Source organism: Drosophila arizonae, chromosome 6, assembly GCF_054131065.1.
Source record: "Drosophila arizonae isolate 15081-1271.41 chromosome 6, UAZ_ARI_1.0, whole genome shotgun sequence".
Classification (NCBI taxonomy): domain Eukaryota; kingdom Metazoa; phylum Arthropoda; class Insecta; order Diptera; family Drosophilidae; genus Drosophila; species Drosophila arizonae.
Window position 1 is genome coordinate 1,339,755 of NC_142926.1, and position 20,900 is coordinate 1,360,654.

The 20,900-nt window shown below is 35.6% G+C and overlaps 2 protein-coding genes across 10 annotated transcripts; one reads left to right on the forward strand and one right to left on the reverse strand.

Annotated features, from left to right (window-relative positions):
• Positions 1–101: 101 nt before the first annotated feature.
• On the forward strand, positions 102–17,900 carry LOC108617933 (uncharacterized). 3 transcript variants are annotated; one of them, XM_018013806.2, is made up of 13 exons: positions 102–259; positions 5,900–5,944; positions 6,172–6,495; positions 7,526–7,618; positions 7,799–7,944; positions 9,668–9,724; positions 9,854–9,963; positions 10,442–11,086; positions 11,155–11,294; positions 11,351–11,851; positions 17,294–17,439; positions 17,495–17,576; positions 17,637–17,900. In XM_018013806.2, exons 2-13 carry the CDS (start codon positions 5,930–5,932, stop codon positions 17,637–17,639), a joined length of 2,262 nt encoding a protein of 753 aa, XP_017869295.1. In that variant the 5' UTR covers positions 102–259; positions 5,900–5,929; the 3' UTR covers positions 17,640–17,900. The 3 variants fall into 3 exon arrangements, with proteins under 3 accessions (XP_017869295.1, XP_017869297.1, XP_089328949.1); XM_018013808.2 differs by having other exon boundaries at positions 7,526–7,576; XM_089472823.1 differs by lacking the exon at positions 7,526–7,618.
• On the reverse strand, positions 17,851–20,848 carry PIP4K (phosphatidylinositol 5-phosphate 4-kinase). Of its 7 annotated transcripts, none has more exons than XM_018013814.2 (10): positions 20,702–20,848; positions 19,969–20,128; positions 19,778–19,875; positions 19,458–19,707; positions 19,257–19,387; positions 19,024–19,192; positions 18,372–18,523; positions 18,212–18,306; positions 18,087–18,151; positions 17,851–18,027 (listed from the first exon to the last, which is right to left on the reverse strand). In XM_018013814.2, exons 1-10 carry the CDS (start codon positions 20,707–20,709, stop codon positions 17,911–17,913), a joined length of 1,245 nt encoding a protein of 414 aa, XP_017869303.1. In that variant the 5' UTR covers positions 20,710–20,848; the 3' UTR covers positions 17,851–17,910. The 7 variants fall into 7 exon arrangements, with proteins under 7 accessions (XP_017869303.1, XP_089328956.1, XP_017869304.1 ...); XM_089472830.1 differs by having other exon boundaries at positions 19,969–20,172; positions 20,631–20,825; XM_018013815.2 differs by having other exon boundaries at positions 20,631–20,824.
• Positions 20,849–20,900: the final 52 nt, after the last annotated feature.

Genomic DNA, 20,900 nt, shown 5'->3' on the forward strand with positions numbered 1-20,900 from the left:
TTCAGAATTTAAGGGAACACTATTAAAAGCTCTCATTATATATACATATACATACATATGTAACCATAGAGCAGTGGGAAAGCTTCAAAAATGCGCTCTATGCTACCTTGAATTCAGTACTCAATTTTTCCGGTCAGTCGTCTCTTTGATTTTGAAGAAGAAAGATCAGATCAGTAAAAAATTAAAAATACAAAAACTTCATATTGATTTGAGAAAGTATATCTGCTTAAAGTCGAATAAGTGCAATAAAAATAAATTGGTAAAGTTAAATAATAAAAGCATACATATTCATATGGGTAGACATATGTACCGTTGGGACTGATATTGATATTTAAGTATACAGAGTAATACTTTACCTTAAATATATCTCAACAATATTTGCAATATTTTGTGTACAAAAGATTGCACAGAATATTTGAAAAGATGCTGACGCATCTAACCTCCTGCCCGCTACTTTAAATTCATCAATCACATACTTTGTCTATCCCCATTTTTTTCTATTTTTCTACACGATTACCTATTCTTTATTCGGTAATTTAGAAGTGTGTGTCATTGATGTAGCCACACACACACGCACAGACACCCGCATTAGCAAGAGCGCATATGTGCATACATATGTATGTGTATGTACATATTGTGTGTCCGAATTCCGGACGAAATCGTATTTTTATACAGTCACATGTATGCACACACACACGGACAGATACACATATTTAGAAGTGCATTTAGGTCTCAGAGATATTCATACGAGTTCATAGGTATACATATGTATGTATGTATATTCGTACATCGTCTCGTCTGAAAAAAATACGGAAAAAATATGGTTCGACTTCATTTATTTGGGAAAATAATATTCTTTTAGCTACATATCTACATACATATCTATGTATGTTATGTTTTAAAAAACTTCACGCGATGTGAAGAGAGTATATAGGCTATGTAGAATGTCTGTGTAGTTGCTAAGCTAAATACATACATAAATTTGATATTCTTTAAGACAATGGACCAATGTATAGATTATTGTCTATTGGCCCACAATTTGACAGTTAATTCCTTCTTGAGACTTACAAAATGAACCTTACTGACACTTTACATTGTAGTATAGTATAGCAATTTGAAGATAAATACATATGTATGTATGTAGCAGTGTTGCCAAATCAGTTTTTTTCCCGTCAAATCAGGCTTTATTTCCGCTTTTTTATAAACAGAGTAGTTTTTCGTATTTTATAGGAATAACTCGTATGTAGAATGAAGTTTTGTTCATTGTAATTGAACTATAACTAAATAATTCATTAGGTCCATTTTCTATGAATGAACCAATCGTTAATGATTTATATTTAATTCAATTGATCTTATTTTGAGCAATTTTATTAAACTTTGTGAATTTTTCTAAACAAAACGTAAAAATTTTCTAACAAAGCTTATAAGGCAATTAAAAAGTAGGTATGCAAATAATTTGATTGCATGTAGTACAAGAATTTATGTTTTAACGAAATATGAATATTGAAAGACAAATAAAAATATTCACCTAATCAGTGCCGCCAACTTTTCCGGGCAAGAAAATGCTAAATTAACCTGTCAAACCTCCCAGAAAAGGCTGGATCAAATTCGAGAATATCCAGAAACATAGCCATTTCAGTTTTCATACCGTAAACCCATTGAAAATGCCAAATCAGGGTATAAAAGTATATATATTCTTGATCAGGGCGACGAGTTGAATCGAATTAGGACGGTCCGTCTGTCTGTCCGTATGTATGAAGATATAAGAGCTAGAGACTTGATTTTTTTTAAATGTCCATAAAAAAAAGTCAAAGAAAAGTTATTAAACAGTTAAGGTCCCATTGTAGGCACACACTGCAGCAAATGCGTCTTTATCCGTGCGTGCATATGTGTGAATGTGTTGTTTCTTGTGTAAAGAGAAAAACGCGAAGAATTATTGAAATATCAGTTGGTCGAAGGCTTCAGTGGATCTCGCACTCGAGTAGTCTCGACTAGAGATTTCTTACTTGTTATGAATTATAGTTTTATTCGAAAATTGACACACGATAAAATCAAATTTCTCCTCGGCAGTGTACGAATTGTTTGTGCCAATAATATTCAAGTACTTTGGAGGCACTTTAAATAATGATGATTTGATTTTTAAAAATGCCAAATTTCCCGCCAGCAGCTAGATTACAATTTTTCCTGCAATTGGCAGTTGAAAAAGGCCAGGGACTTGGCAATTTTTGCATTGGCACTGCATTCCTTGCCATAGTCGAAAGCGCAAATAAAAAGAATTTTTTGTCAGGTAAATACTGTTAAAACCATACTACACAATGCAATGAATATTGATATGCTTATAATGACTACAAGTCGATGAAAATGTATGTATGTAAATATGATTGGCAATATGGAAGCATACGATAGGATAATAATTGCCATAAATTGGAAAAAATACTGAGCTATTTGTAAAGTGAAGCCATTAAATCTAAGGAAAAAACATCAGCTTTTTTGTCCGATTTGTATTCTCAAAATTTCAGGTGTTTTGTTAGTATCTTCCCATAAAAACAGCTTTTTTGCTTAACAAAAGTTGGCAACACTGATATGTGGGTATGTATTTGCATGTGTGTAATTGGATATTTCTGATCAGGATGATTATGTCATACATAGAGAAACGTGTAAAACGAAATGTTGAAGGGGGGGGGGGGGGGGGGGTCACTGTATATACAGCTTGTCTCCATATGTACATATGTATGTATATGTCATTGTTGGCTATTCCTTAGAACAAGCCAAAAGTAACGTAACTATAAAATTTGAATGCTTTCAAAAAGATCAGAATTACAGGGTAGCAATTATTTTTCAATCGACTGAGGAAGCTATCAGTAACTACAAAAAATGTAGAAGATACCGATTTTTCCGATTTGCCATGCCCCATATAATTTCTGGTTACCGTAAAATGCAGTTTTCGATTTCCAGATCGAATTTTAACACTAAATTCGATTGTATATTTATTTATAGATTTATTGACAAAGCGTGAGTCAAACTTAGGTAAAACCACTAACCAGAGAACACATAGACCGGACACGTAGTGTAAAGCGTTTTGCACACTTTTTTTCGAGCGTTAACACCCCAGACAACTTCGTATTCGCTCGGCTCCTCACTTTTAGGTTTGGGTTACTAAAATATACGAAAGCACAATCATTTCGCTTCATGCGCTCGACCGAGATGGTCAAATGTTGAACAAAAGATCCCTCTATGCTCAATGTTTCCCTTGCTCTCTCTCTCTCTCGATGCTCTCTGCTCTCTCAAATGTGTATATGTATGTATGCATGTCAGGCTCACATTGTGAGCACAAGCAGCAGCTCACGAAAATTGAAATTTCTTCGCAGCAAGAACCCATGCTTTCCCTTCTGTGTGAAGGGTATTCCGAACTCTTTAAGCCGTTTGCCATGCGTTTTCGTTATTATTTGTCGGAAGAGTATGAAAGCGTTGGTGCGCATAATGAAAATGTTTTCGCGACGAGCCTGCACACACACACTTACAGTATGCCACATGTACTATGAGCATTTGTATGCCTGTGTGCAAAGCCCTTGCTGGCTGTAGCAATTTGAAATCCTAGCATTTGAATTTGGTCGATCTTGTGAAGTGCTCACACTTATAGAAATATGTTTGATTGTGTGTACGCAGGGGCCGCGATGCTCACAAATGATGGGGTAATCATTGTAGAAGCATTTTAGTGCCTTTATATGTATGTGCGTGTGTGTATGTTTATAGGGAAACATTGAGCATAGAGGGATCTTTTGTTCAACATTTGACCATCTCGGTCGAGCGCATGAAGCGAAATGATTGTGCTTTCGTATATTTTAGTAACCCAAACCTAAAAGTGAGGAGCCGAGCGAATACGAAGTTGTCTGGGGTGTTAACGCTCGAAAAAAACTGTGCAAAACGCTTTACACTACGTGTCCGGTCTATGTGTTCTCTGGTTAGTGGTAAAACGAAAGCTATAACTGTATAGCCAAAAGGTACAGGATATTATTATTATTATATATACATATCTAAGTATTACCAACCTGATGGGATTATTTTACTGGCCAGTCCGGCCATATATTCCCCAATTCAGAGCAAAATATGGTCAGTGATATTATTGAAACCATGAACAAGTAAGAAAGTCGATACTGCTCGACTACGAGATCCCCTGAACCCTTCGAGCAACTGATATCTCAATACTTTATTCGCACACGCACACACACACACACACACACAGGTATACGCATGCACGCATAAACCCGCATTGTTTGCAGTGGCTTACTATGGAAACCTAATTGTTCAATAACTTTTCTTGTGGATCTACTTTGTTCATGAAACTTTAAGATTATGATTATAGCATGGATATGCATACATTTGCCAAAGCACAAGTCTCTAGAATTTAAAGTACGTCTTTTAGAAATATGTGGGTCAGGGGGTGGATATAGTGGTGGGGGTACATTTTAACAAAACCCGAAATTGTATAAAATTCATATAAATGTACATTTAAAATTTGAAGACTCTAGCTTTAAATATGTAGGAGATATCATTTTAAAACTGATTTTGGATAAGGGTTTTTATCGATAAACAAGTAAGACTCTAATCGAGACTGCTTGACTAGGAGATACCCGGAACCCTCTAAGCTGATATTCTACTCATTCTGCACTTCTTTTAGGAACACATGCATCCACACGCACGTATAATCTCGCGCTCTACTGACTGCGCTTGACTGCGTTGCAGTGTGGGAATTATATTTATGAGAATTTAATTGTTAAATAGTTTCTTTTTTAGATGGACTATCTTTATGAAACTTTTAATGCGTGATCATATGGTTAAAATATATGTACATTCCAAAGCACAAGTAGTACTTGAAATACGTTTTATTTTAATTGTTGGGGGCGTGGTATCCAGAATCTGTAAACTACAAAATCTTCGTGTCGATCAACTGTATATACACAGTAAATCAGTCTTTAGGTCTAAATGTGTTTAAATTAGGCTGAAAAAACGAAATCAATTTTTCGATTAATCTCGATAGAAAAGTTATCGGACGAGTTATCGAAAAAACGGATAAACTGCGTATGGTACACACAAGTATGCATGCCAAATTTTAGCCCTCTAGCTCTTATAACTTCTGAGATCAACGCACTCGTACGGACGGACGGACGGACGGACAGACGGACAGGGCTATATCGACTCAGCTCGTCGTCCTGATCAAGAATATATATACTTAATGGGGTCTGCGATCATTCCTTCTGCCCGTTACATACTTTTTCACAAAACCATTATACTCTGATTTCCCGTTTTCAATGGGCTCAGGTTATAAACATTATGGGATGATCTATCGATTTTTGGTGATAAACCCGATATCGGCGATAGATATACGAAAATTAAAAAAAAAAAAAAAAATTGAAGTCCCTAGCTCGTATATCTTCTAAAATCGACGCGTTCATACATACGGACGGACAGACAGACGGACAGAGCCAAATCGAATCAGTTCGTCGCCTTGATCAAGAATATATATACTTTGTCCTTCTGCCTGTTACATACTTTTCTCGAAACCATTACACCCTGATTTACCCTTTTCAATGTGTTCAGGGTATAATTAAACCTAAAATAAATCAGGGTATAATGGTTTTGTTGAAATGTATGTAACAGGCAGAAGGAGGCGTGGCAGACCCCTTTGAGCTGAGGCGATTTAGCCCTGTCTGTCTGTCCGTATGTTTGAACGTCGTCGCGTGTTCTCTAGTTAATGCTTGTACTCAGACTTAGCTAGTCGCCCTTATCAAGAATATATATGTATGTATATATACATTTTAACAAACCCTTTTCACTGCCGACTTTCGCCTATTTATTTCCTATTTATTTAACAACTTTTATCATCCTTGTTTATTTAAAGGTTCACTGTGGTATAGTCCTGCCTGCCAAAATGGATTCGAAAAAGGTAAGTTTATCACATATGTATGTATGTATGTATGTACATATATGGTATACCCATTTGGTATACGATAGTCTTTTGAACTCTGAAATTACTATATTTCAATGAAGCCTGCATGATTACTATAATACTTAAACAGAAAAAAATATTTGTGGCTCTAGTTTATTTATATTGTTTCCACAATTTAATTTACCTTGAAAAAATAACTCAAATCTCTACAATATTCTGTATAGATGAAGACCGTTATTAACGCCGAAGAAGAACATTTGGTATCGAAATCAACCAAAACAACAACAAAATCAGTTAAAAAGCTATCGACAATCGATTCGAAAATGGAGAAAATTGCGGATACAGAAATTGTAGACTTGGAAGTTAATACTAATTCAATTTTGGAGAGTATTTCGAAAAGCGGCCAAACAGCCGAGCCGAAATTGCCAATCGATGTTAATAATTTATCAGTTAATAATGCAGACGATTCAATTGTTCCATTGCAAAAGAAAAAGAATAAATCCAAGAAATCGAAGAAATGCGAATACGATGATCAAAATATATCTGTGGTATGTATAAATAGTAGAAAAGTAAAAGTTACACAAGCGTCGAGAATGCTCTACTAGGAGATCCCCTTAACCCTTTATTCTGTGATTCTTTTATGCACACATACAAAATTACATTCACACATCCGTACTCATACAAGGGCGCGATAGACCCCATAAAAAGTATATATTCTTAATGAGGGATCAGCTGAATCGACATAGCCAAACCCGCCTCTTAGTCCGCATGTATACTCGTGTAGACCATACACAGTACAAGTTTATCATATTTCTTCGATAACTCATCCCATTTCTTTTTTATCGGCCATAATCGATCAATTGATTACGTTTGCTAAGCGTAATTTAAATTCTGTCAGAATTAAACACTTCATGTTTACTGTGTATATACATTTGATGAATGCGAAGGTTTTGTAATTTAAAGATTTTAGATGCCACGGCCCTATTTCTAAAAAAAACCTATCTTAAATACTAGAGACTTGTACTAGAATATAATAGTTACGTTTTGAAAGATCCATTAAGATAGTCGATTTCATTTTCATCGGGAATAATCGCGTAATTTTAATACTATTAGACCTGGAGACTACTGGGATGTTTTAGATATACACACATTTAAACATTATGACCACGTTCTAAAGGTTTTATGGAGATAGTCACACCACAAAAGACATTATTACAAGTAAATTCTCATAATATTACCTGCAGAGGACGTGGTACCCAACATTTAAAAATTACAAAACCTTTGTATTTGTCAAACGCATCTAAACAGTAAATCTGAAGTCTCAAGGTCTTACAGTATTCAAGTTCCGCTAAAGAACTAAAAGAAATTATTGTTAGAGTACGACCGTGTTGTAAGAATATGTAATATAAGCTATTCAGTATTTTGCTAAAAATGTAGATTGTCTGGGCTCACGGTATACGTCTGAGCTCAGGATCCTAGTCGGGCATCACCGACTGGAATTTTTTGTTTTATATAGAGATGATTCTCACTTTAGTGAATAATGATTATTTTTATTATTATTATTTTAATATATTTTAGAAGAGCAGTTTTAACAAATTTGATGCCCTTCAGAAGCGAAATTTAATTCATGTACGTTCAAGTGATTCAAGTAAAGCTCAACAAATCTTCAGTGTAAGCGAATCATTAATTAATCCAAACATTTCACTGAGTCATGATTAAAATGTAAATTGACACACACTCAACCATTATAATCAGATGGACATATATATTTGTTTCATCTTTACTACTAATTTATTTATCTATTTCGGTCCACCTCTTTCCATTGTTATTTATTGTCTAATTTGTTTGTAGAATCTGAAAGATGAGCAGCAGACCGATTGCAAACTGTGTTCAAAGCCGGTCTATAAAATGGAGGAAGTTATTGTTCAGTTCAAGTCGGACAAATCTATCTACCATAAATTCTGCTTGCGATGCAAAGACTGCGGCAGACAATTAAAGTACGTACTTAAAGCCTATGTCTATCGTTTCAAACGCTTCATGAACACACACGCACCTTGACAAACCGGTAAACATTAAACAAGACATTGACACAGCGTTAGACACATTTACCGAAAACACGAAAGAAGCAGCCACTCGCACACTTCTGTTAGTCATCGCTTACAGTCTTAAGTCAATAAATTCTCCACTTGGACTAGAAATTGGAATATAGGCATATCACACAACAAAACTTCTCAAATGTTCTTTCACGAAAAGACATAAACCTGTCCACAAATTTGCATAGATGGATTAGACTCTAAATTAAATTGGCGAAAGCGCACTCAAAACTTTATAGATACTATTAAAATGAGACTCATCTCGTGCAAATCCACTTGCGCAATCACTTAACTTTAATATTCTTCATCCTTCCACAACCAACCAACCTACACTACCATTTTTTATAACATCGTTCACACTAACTTTTTCAAAATATCAATGTGAATTTTCGCCATTGAGAGGTTTTTTTTTTAGAAAATTTATAATTGAATATTGAACAGCATACTCAAAGTAGCAGACTACTCTTTTTTTTTTTTAATATTCGAAGTCCATTTCTTTTATAGAACATTTACTTAGTCTCAGGAAAGAATAAACACAATAAACTAGTGCAATCGAAGCCTAGCTAATTAGTCGACGATTGGAAATCTTGATGATCAAAAAAGAAAAATTCATTTCGTTTGCGTGTTTGTCTAATACAGTCGAGTCCCGATAATTGGAAATGACAAAGGTAACGTTTTTATTTACACAAAATTTAAAATTATCGAGAACTATTTTATACCCTTAACCCATTAACAATGCGAAATCAGGGTATAATGGTTTTGTTAAAGGTATATAACAGGCAGAAGGAGGCGTGGAAGACCCCACAAAGTATATATACTCTCGATCAGGGCGACGAGCTGAGCCGATTTGGCCCTCTCAGTCTGTCTGTCCGTCCGTCCGTCCGTCGTATGTATCATACATGTATGAACGCGGCGATCTCAGAAGATATAAGAGTTAGAGACTTGAAATTTTTTTTCCTAGGTCCGTGTATATCACGTGCATATCGAGTTATCTATATATCGATAACTACTCCCGATATTTTATTATCGATTAAAAACCTTATCGAAAGCTAGTCATTTAATTATATCTCCCACAGCTTTAGAGCTAGAGCTTGCAAATTTTAAATATAGACTATATTTTATATAATTTCGATTTTTGCTGTAATTTACCTCCACCCCTATATCCACCCCCTCACCCTCACCTTTGTAAAAGGCATATTTCAAGTACTAGAGACATGTGCTTTGGAATGTACATACATTTGAACAATATAATTATGTTCTAAAAGTTTCATAAGGATTGCACGTCTCAAAATTAAATTATTCAACAAATAAATTCTTATAATGTTGCGCACACTGCAGCGCAGCCCAAGCGCAGTTGCTGCTTACTGCGCAGTTAGCAGATCGCGTCCTAATACGTTCGTGTGTATGTATGTGTGCCGAAAAGAAGTGCAGAGTGATTGGAATATCAGATAGAGGGTTCAGGGTATCTTCTATTTAATTTCGACTAGAGTCTTATTACTTGTTATTTATAGATTTATTTCAATTTACCAATTATCGGGACTTGACTGTATATTCTTAGGGTATCGATTATTATCGATATATCTGCTTATATTTATATATTATAATGTTTTATTTACACTCTCTGTAGGTTCGATAATTATCAGAGTCACGAAGGAGATCTGTACTGCAATGTACATTTCAAACAGTAAGTACTTACCCCATGTTTCTTATAATGCATGCACACATATATGCATGTATGTATGTGGTCATAGTATATACTACATATACATATATGCATAACTCATATTCGTAAATCTACTATCAAATTCCACAGACTCTTTGCACCTAAGGTCGTTGAGCAGGTCGAAGAAACAAAGCAATGCAAAACTGAGTTAATTATTCGTGAAAGCCAACCAATTGAGCTGCCTCCGGATGTTATTCGTGGTGAGTTAATAAACATCTTTTGATACTCGTTCACGAAGAACAGAGATTATCAGTTAGCTTCATGTACATTTAATCAATTTTAATTTTTGCTATATTTTGGATATTAATAAGTTGTATAAATCCAAGTTAATTTGCAAAAATAGACAATATTTGCAAGAGTTTGCATTTTGCCTATGGTGAAACATTTTCAATAGATCATTTTCTGAAGAATTTTGAATTGTAATTTAAATTAAATTTTATGTTTCTTTTGAGTAAAGAAAAAAATTGTTGGTAAACAAATTTTTCGAGTATCGTTTTGTAAACTCACGCCCCAAATCATTATATGTCCTTCAGTTTAAGAGCTAGAAAGTATTTGAGTTACTGGTACATCTCTTTGGGGGCGTGGCATATCCAAAAATACGCTGTAATTTTCAGATTTTTAGAGCATAAAATGTAAATCTCTTCATTTAATCAAATTTAATCAATTCATGTATGTAAGCATCGGATAAGCCCGACCTAGGGCTTGATGAACTGCATCAATTGAACGTTCGTTCGAGATTTGAACTTTTTGAGAATGTGGATCAAAATAAGCTTAGAGGGGACCAACTGATACTGAACCAACGTCCTGTGATTAAGAGCAGCAAGTTAGTTCTTGCGAAATATCGACCAAATGATGTAGATATTAGATGCGGAGCATCGAACGAAAGCGGTGATGAACCAGCAGAAGAAAATGAGGATGCGGACTTAATACGCTCGAAAAAAAACACTCGAAAGGAGCGGCCTATTGGTCTGGGCGATGCCATGAATGACATCAAGACTAAATTCGAAAAGGGTTCAGTGCAGTCCAAGGAAGAACGCCGTGAAGAACGAAAGCAGGAAATCCAAAACATACGTTCTCGCCTCTTCATGGGCAAACAGGCAAAAATCAAAGAAATGTATCAACAGGCAGTCGCCGAATCCGAACAGGCTATCACATCCGTCGGCAAGCAACCGGATGTTGAGATTGGTGGAGCAGCTCGTTCCATTAAAGAGCGATTCGAAAAAGGAGAAATGTTTCACGACAAGGACAATGAGTCTAAAACATCCAATTGCAGTCATGGTCATGGCTCAGGGCTGTCGGAGGATGCTGATGTTTTTGAATCTGGTAAAAGCAAAGTAAAGAACAATAGATAAGGGCAAATATTTAATCATACATTTTTATTACATAATTAGCTATAAGTAAAAAGTCACGCAGCATTTTCATGGAACTAGACGCGAACGTGGCATCGAGTCCGCATGCCAAATGCGATTTTCAAAGAAGTCGACCCATCCATATTAACAAATGCCTGCGTCAAAATCAATTGCTTGCCGAGGTAATTTGAATGAGTTTAAATAAATTATATAACGAATGTTTTCGTATATATACTAGAACTCTGACATAGATGTGGTTAAATGTGATGCGAAAGCGGAGGATATCAAAGCGACTACAGCCGAGCTAAGCCAGAAGTTTAAATTTTTCGAAACGTATCGCCCTAAGGATGGAGAGAAGCGTCAGTTCCGTATAACACCACCTCGCGAAGGTGTAGTTAAAATGCCATCGGTCGATTCCGAAACTGATTCCGAGTCGGGCAAACAGAACTTTCACGATAATGTACTACAAAAAACACAGACCACTTCCACAATGCTGAACAAGTTTCGAGAAATGGAGCAAAATAAATCAATTAATTCTAACTGCATGAGTCCCAGGCCTCTAAAATGTTTCACGCCTCCGCCAGCAGGAGATAGGCAGAACTTTAATGATAAATCCAACAGTGAAGAGGACGAGGACGAGGATGACGACGATGATGATAATGAGTCCGACGATGATGACGAAATCAATCAAGAAATTGTAAACTTAAATTCAAATAACAGAGATGAGGCGCTTAGAGAGGTAAGAATTCATTACAAAGTCACAATTGCAGTCGACTTCATTCGATATTACTCGCTAACTGTTCGAGAACGGCTATATTTATTTCATCATCATTTCATTTAAATAATCATTTAATTTAAAGGAATATTGGTTTTAAATGTGATCTTATTTAAAAAAACGTACTGATCACTTCCCCTATTAGACACGCACCTAAAGCACATCTATGATTTTTATACTCACTCACGAAAGTGAATCAGTATATTGGTTTTGTGGAATGTCCGTCTTGCTGTCCGTCCGTCTGTCCGTCCGTCTGTCCGTCCGTCTGTCCGTCTGTCCGTATGAACGCAATCTATTTCGGCGCTATTGAAGCTAGAGACTTGAAATTTGGAACACATACTCGTGTATATCTCCGATTTATAAAGTGTTAAAATTTTCCCGATCCGCCCACTATGGGCGTGGCAAATCGGAAAATACATTTTCCGATACACCAGAAATCATGTTAGTTAAATAGCTAGAAAGCTAAAATTTGGTATGTAGGTCCGCGTCGACCACCCAAGATCACGAGCTATGGCGGATATATCCCCGCCCATTTGGGGCGTGGCAAATCGGATAAAACCGTATCTCCTAAAGTTGTAAACCTAGAATGCTGAAATTTTGCATGTCAGCTAATGTTATGATTCTATAAAGTCTAAAGACTAAAGAAAAAAATTATAAAGAAAATTATTATAAAATTTTTCTAAAGAAAAAAATTATAAGTCTACGCACGTTAGTGGCGTGACAAATCGGACCTGAAGATATAGTGATTTTTTTAATTCTGCTATATTTTGGACACTATTAATGCCAGAGATCTCAAATTTCGTATATATACTCGGGCTGATCACCCAAGACCAAAAAGCTTTGTCGGATATATGTCCGCCCACAGGGGGCGTAGCAATAGCAATAGCAATAGCGTATAATAGCTAGAGGCTTAAAATTTGGATAGTTGAGTTACTGCACTAACCAGAGAACACATAGACTAGACATCTAGAACAAATTTTTTCACCGACGAAAAAATGCGCTGAGGAGACTACACAACTTCGTATTTACTCGGCTCAGTCTCTTGAGGCTCAAGCAGTGAAAATATTGCACGGCAAAATCATTGTGCTGCAAGCGCTCAAACGAAATGGTGCCATTCTTATATGAAGCACGGCTATGCGCTATTTGTCCTACTCTCTCTCTCTCTCACTCTATCTCTCTCTCTCTATGGCAGCAGCGCACAGAAATTGAAAATTGTTCGCGACGATCCCAGCTCTTTCCTTTTGAGTGAAGGGTATACCGAAATCATATAAGCGTTTGTCACGCTCATGCAAACAACATGTAAGCGTTTCGATGGTTATTCGTGGGAAGGGTATGAAAGCGTTGATACGCATCAAGAATATGATTTCGCGACGGGCATGCACACACACACTTGTAGTTCCTTGCCACATGTATGAGCATTTCTGACCTGCGTTCGTTACTCTTGCTGCTTGTAGTAATTTTAAAGCCATAACCACTTTACACAGATGTACTATGCATGAACATACATATGTATGTACATAAGTACATTTATATATTATTATTGCTAATCATGCTTATAAATGTGTTTATATCCGTAAATAATCTATATATATAAAAGAGACTTGTGTAAAAGTGGACCAATTTTCATGGTTTTTGATTTGTTAGATTTGTCTCCGCCACGAGTAGGTCAGTAGATCTTTAAAATACTGAAAAAATTTGACGAATACTTGAAAAACGCGGTTTTTTCCCTAAAGATTCAAATTTTCATTTACACTCAGTAGCCTTGACAACAGTGACAGTTTCGGTCCTGTATAGAAGTAAATAAACTGTTGAGGATTGATCTCGAAAAACTCATCATCAAGTAAGCATTTGACCTAACGGTAAACACAGTCGTCGGCTGATCGCACATTTGTCTCTAGAATAAGAAACCGAATGTTCTGGATTATGAAATAGACGCAAACATAGAAGCATAAGGAGACATCCAGAACATTCGATATGCAGTAGAAGTAGGTATATAAGCGTGCTGTAAGTCGAGCCAAAGTTCATTCAGTAAGTTCATTGTGAAAGATCAATGTCAGTGTGTCGGCTCGGTTAGTTAAGTTCAAATCGTCGCGGTACGTGAAGAAGTGTACTTGTTACTGAATATTGTGTTAAATAAACTTTTTGCGTTGCGCCTACATATACCGTGTTTCATTTAAGAAAAACCTTCAACAGGTTATGGGCCCAGACAGTGCTAAACGTGTAATGTAGTGTGAAATCGAGTGCAAGTACAAAAGTGAATTAGTGGCAAATTTGTAACTAAATAAAGACAATGAAAATGGAGCCATTAAATATGAGAATTGAACGATTACGCGACAAAGACAATTGGCATTTGTGGTGTTTTATGATTCGTACGCTATTGGAAGAAGACGACGATGTTCTTGCCGTTTGTGAAGGTAGTTTGACGTGTCCGACACAGGAGTCTGCAACATACGAGAGAGACTCGAAAAGGTTCTTGAAAGCTGATAAGACTGCAAGGAAAATAATTATTCATTCTATCGAGAGAAGACCGATGGAATTGATTGTGAGCTGCAAAACAGCAAGAGAAATGTGGATAAAATTGAACTCTGTGTATGATATGAAATCAGAAGAAAATTTATCGGCTATTCAGAAACAATTTTTCGATTTCAAATGGATTGAAAGTGAGAGTGTGGACTACAATATTTCAAAGTTGGAAGTTTTGTGGAGCAAGATGAAAAATCTTGGAAGTGCTGTGCCTGAAACAATGTTAATGTCGCGAATCCTGTCATCTTTGCCTCAAAAGTTTAACTATTTTCATAGTGCGTGGGATTCGGTCGAAGACAGCAAAAGAACATTGAACAATTTGACGACTCGTTTAATGACAGAAGAAATGCGGTCAAAAGAACAAGAAGTGGTACCTGAAGAGTCAACAGCGTTAGTTGCCGACAACGGAAAAAATAAAAGAGAACATGAAAATAAGAAGAAAATTATGAAGTGCTATAACTGCGGCGTGATGGGACATCTGAAGAAGGACTGCTACAGGTGTTATATATGCAAGAAGAAAGGCCACAAGAGCAACACCTGTCACCAAAGGAGAAATGCAGGAAGTCAAGCGGAAAATAATCAAGGAGAATCGGGTGAATCATCGAGGAAAGGATTGATTGCGAGCAGGGACGGCAGAGAAGATGACGTGTGGGTGATCGACTCAGAAGCTTCTGATCACATGTCAAGGCGTCGAGATTGGTATTCTACTTATGAAGAATTTTTGGAGCCCCTGAGGATAGGCGTAGGTAACGGTAAATATATCACGGCGCACGGAAAAGGTAATATTGATATTGAAACTTATGTCAATAATAATAAAAGGGCGACGACAATGTTTGATGTTTTGTATGTTCCGGAAATAGTTTACAATTTATTTTCTATTATGTCAGCTGCAAAAAGGGGTGTTGATTGTCTTATTAAAAATAAAGGAACACAGTGTTTGTTGAGACGTGATAATAAAATAATTGCAACGGGTTCTAGGTTCGGAAACTTATTAAAATTAGATGCGAATGTTTTGATGCCAAAATTGTGTAATTTAACAAGAAAAATAGAATCGAAAGAACGTGATTCTTTACAAGTATGGAGGTGTCCCCAAAGGTTCTCAATCGGATTGAGATCTGGAGACTGACTTGGCCACTCAATAACGTCAATTCTATTTTCATGCAACCAACCCTTAACTACTCGGGAGCAGTGTTTAGGATCGTTATCCTGTTGAAATTTCCATTTCAGAGGCATGTTGTCGTCGGCATATGGTAGCATAACACTACTCAATATATCCTTATACAGGAATCTATCCATGATGCCGTTAATTCGATGAATCGGACCAACGCCTTGCCACGAAAAGCAGCCCCAAACCATTATGCTGCCTCCTCCGTGCTTAACCGTCTTCTTTGTATATCTAGGATCTAACTCTTTGCATTTAGGTCTTCGGACATGTAAATTTGAGTCATTCCCAAACAAATTTATTTTCATCTCATCACTCCAGAGAATGTTCCTCCATTTACGCTCTCCCTCTAAACCACACCAGGCCTTGTGAGTTTGAGCAAAATTAAGCCTCATCCGAATATTTGATTTTCGCAATAGAGGAACCCTGCGAGCAACTCTCCCAGGTAGATTCGAGCTTAATAGCCGTCGACGAATAGTTCGTGCCGATACAACATTGCCCATTTCGATGGCAATCGCTCTCGAAGACTTAAATGGGTCCCTTTTAGCCAAGGTGACTATACGGGAATCCTCTCTTACGGTAGTTTTCCTCCGGGCACCCGGCTTCTTTTTATCTTTTTTTGGTTTTAGAGCATTTGTAACGAAGTTCTCCGATCGTCCCATTAGTGAGGCAATGTATTTATAAGTTTTACCCTCTTCACGAAGCTTGAGAACGAGATTTCTCTCTTCAGCACTGCAGTGAACTCCACGACCCATCTAATTTTATTTAAATGTTGCAAATGAAAATTTCTATGCTTCAATCAAATTATATTCAATAATAATACTACCTTTGCTTACTCAAAAACACTTTAATATTTTAATAATTTTTTGTTTAGTTAAACACACCTATTAATGTGACCAGGTCAATTTTGAGGTAGAGAATGTATAATAGCCAAAACTTTTTAGCGAGTAAATTTTTTGGGGGGATTTATCTATTTTCTTATCAAAAAGTGTGGCCATACCTAACAAAAAAAATTTCGTGCTGATAGATGTTGTCATACCGTAATTATTCCAAAATATGCTAGAATCTTTGGGTCACACCTATTAATTTGACCATGAGTGTATATACACACGCATCCACACGCACGTATAAGCACACGCTCTGCTAACTGCGCAATAAGCAGCGACTGCGCTTGTACTCGCAGTGTGGTAATATGAGAATTTACTTATTGAATAATTTCTCTTGTGGTAAGACTTCAGAAAACTGTTAGGACCTGATTATAATGATAATATGTATGTATATTCAAAAACACAATTTTCTAGTACCTGAAATACGCTATTTACAAATTTCCCGCGAAGGGGGCGTGGTATTCAAATTCTGTAAATTACAAAATCTTTGTATTCATCAAATTTATATACACAGGCTGAAAAAAAAAATCTATTTAACGATTATCCTCGATAAAAAACGATATCGAATGAGTTATCGAAAAAATACGATAAGCTTGTACTGCGTACATGCAGTACACGAGTCTACATGCAAAATTTCAGCTCTCTAGGTCCTAATGACCTCTGCGCCTCATTACTCAGCGATACCCAGATGAATAAACATAAATACTAAATGGCACTCCAACGCTTATGTCTTATGGTCCTCCAAATCTGTTGTGTGTTTAAAAATTTCACTTTATTGAAAAATCTGTGAAATTGCTTTTAATCAAAGTTAATTCTAAATTTCTATGTATAAAGGCACACAACGCAGCTCGCGCAAAGCAACTTCGCGCCAAATTTGAAAAATGGCAGGCAAACGAGATCAAGCGAGAAATAATGGAGGGCTTTGTGGACATCTACTCAGAACAAGTTTCTGATGAGTCAACCATAGAAAGTGCCAAGGCGTAAGATTCTCTTAATTTTGACAAAAATGATTTAATTTCAAATTTCAAATTACAGAATACGCGAGCGCTTCGAAAATATGAAAAATATGGAACGCAACTCAACAGTTCGACCCCGGCATCAGGTTAACCGTTTTGTAGTAAGTATTTCTCACAATATTTTTCTAGACATTAATGACATTTCTTTTTTTCAATTTTAGTAATGATACACTGGATACACATACGAATTGGGATTAAAATGAAATAACCTAATGGTTGTATTTACCCAATAATTATTATAGCAGTAATAGAATGAAAGATGGCATATGGGAACAGAAACACTTAAGCTTATAAATTATTTCCGAACATATTCATAACCATTATCTAAGATATGAGATATTCGAAGAGCACATGTTATAATAATATAACAGCCTATTTTATATGTTTACATGGGTTTATTTTTAATATATATGATGACAAATACAGTTAAATATCTTATTCTATAGCTTTATCCATAAATTCCAGGAATCTTTTGGCATATTGTTCAGGATCACAAGTCGATATTCCATCAACATTACTACCATATTTAACTGTTTTTGCCGCTTTCGCTGCCTAAAATAAACAAAAGGAATCACTTAACATTATAAAAGGAAATATAAATATAGATATACCTGTTTTTTGACTCCATATTGTGTTAAAACATCGATAATAGCTATAAAATAGATTTCTCGCCTCTCTAAAATTAAATTTTGTGGTGTTATATTAAATGTTTTTTAAATACATCTGTATAAATAACCTTCAATACTTGGAATGGCGTAAATGTCAACTTCATAAACAACTTCCTTATATTGTGCACCTCTTGGCGAATCGGGTGGTGTATTGTACGTCCAGCTTTAAATAACGTTCATAGCCATTTATTTGCAATTTTCTTAAATTTTATGTTATTCATGATTTACCGTTCACCACTATCGCACTCTTCGCTCTCACTGTTTTCACTACGCCCGGTTGCCAACGCGCTATCTCCTTGTAGAGCCTCTTCCTCAGCCCGCACACAATCATGAATACCAACCAACAAAGAGTAATCCATTATATGTAACTTGGTTAACAACTGTTAACAGCAAACGGTCGAGTATAAGTAGAACAGCGATTACATGTAAAGAAATATTAAAATGTAGTTAGGATATCTTTTTGTAAAAGACATAGATGGATACACACACATAGAAGGTTAAAATACGATTTGTTTGTACAATAAAAATTTTATTATGAGAGAAAATTTAAATATACTTAGTGTATATTTAAATTTGAAGTTTAGTTGATACATTTTAAGCTAAAATTGATCAAGTCAATTTGTGCTATGTGCGGGCAGAAGAGACCTAACAGGATATCAAAATTAAGAGCACATGTGTGAAATTTGTGTAATCTAGATAATGTGTTTCATCTTATAATGATTCAAAAGATTCCAAAAAGCTGACCAGAATTTAGATCAGATCTATTCACTTTCTGCTTGGTCAGTATTTCGTTAGTCATTTCATTTCTCAACCTTGTTAAACCCATTTTCTACTTTAAAGTCACAAATATAAGTAAATATGTAAAGGTTTGATTTCTTACATCAATATCGTTGTTTAGAGTATCCAACAATTTTTTCTTAGGTTCCTCTCCAATCTCCAATTTGACTTTTTGTTTTATGAAGTCATTGTCCTTATATGTAGGTAAAAGCTTTTCAAGCTCTTTTTCTGAAGCCTCGCGATCTACAGTACTACCCTTTAAATCAAATTTTCTATGGAATAACAAATAATGGAATTAGAATTAATAGTTTATTTTAAGAAATATTGCGTTCATACTTATGTATGGTCAACTGAGAGCTGAAAACATTCCTCATTACAACAAAATAATACTGGACGCTCTCCACAGTAATCCGGTACATGCCCAAGTATTGTGGCAGAAGTGTTTTTCCATGTCTCTCTACAACATACTGAGAACACAATTCAAGGAAAATTTTAATTATATGTGTCTGAATTGCATTTAAAAACATTTGCACTCACTGGATGATAATGTTTGAGAAAGGCATGCATGCGTTCAATTTCCTCGGATGTAAGACTCTTAATTATAAAGAATTTATCGTAGCTCTCATAAAATTGTGCACCTGACTTGCCCGATGAGTCGATGCCCAATGGCTGCGACCTAGTCAAAGATTCGCGATAATCAACGTCGTCAACTCCAAATCGCTCACGTAAATTTCGGAATACAAGGGGACAATACTCCTTCACCTTAAAATGTGACGGCATATTCTCTCTAATAATAAATAAAAGAGGAAATTATAATTTTCCAGCTTGCTAATGGAATCTCTGGTAGTACTTCTTACTTGTTGAATAAATGATTGTCGACTTTTATTTTCGAGTACGCACGAAAATCATCTGGCAGCAACATTACTGGTATGTTGACATGACTTAACTCGTTTATCTAGAATTTGATGGATATTATGAAAAACGTGGGATATTATCAGTCTGCATATATTCATATGTGTGGATAAATAATATTTGCGACGGAACTTACTGTATGGTTGATGCCCCACATAAAAACGCTAAGAATGGGCTCATTAGCACGAAATAGCTTTACTTTTTGGTGTTTTACTCTGAAATGCTTCTTCTTCAAAATACGCGGTTGCGATGTTGATGAGATTTTTTTGTCCATTTTTCCACTGGAGTTATTTTCGCTGTATTTTCCAAAAATGCATAATTTTTTAAGTCAGTAGTAAGACTAATTAACATACATAATATAAATATAAATGAATTCATTAGTAAACATTAGCTTCTATGTATACATCAACGTATAACTAAAATGCAATTTACGTACATACACATATGTATTTTTGTATATTTAGCGAACGAATGCACTATAGATTTAATATAATTTTGAACTTTTACTCTATGGACACATGCATGGAAATAGAGAATGTTTAATCTTACACACAAATTTCTTTAAAAATAAATAGAAATGTTTGATTGTGTAGCAGCAATAAAAATAAAGGCCCACAAAGGTATAGATGTGTATATAGAGATATGTTGGTATGCCTTTATATATACATTTGTCGCTGCAACATATATACATATGTGTATGTGTTTAAGCATGTTATGTTTGTGTGCACGAAGATTTAGATGTATGTATGTTTTGTATGCATGCATGTATATAAATGTTTGGCTGTATGCAACACGTACGAGAACAAATCAAGTTGGAATTGTACTCCTTTCCGGTTTGGATATAGGCTTAACTGATATATCCAACTTACAATCGCATTAATATTTATTGTAAAACGAGAAAATCTTTATATTATTAAGTTTGTTCTATCGTAGGCTGTTATCGGCAGCCACGGTTGTGTTTTGATACACATACAGTCGAGAGAATTCCAACGATAGCTCCAAAGCAAGCTGCTAACTGTATCATTAAATTATCGATATTTTAAATTGTTTTTGAATATCAAATTTTAT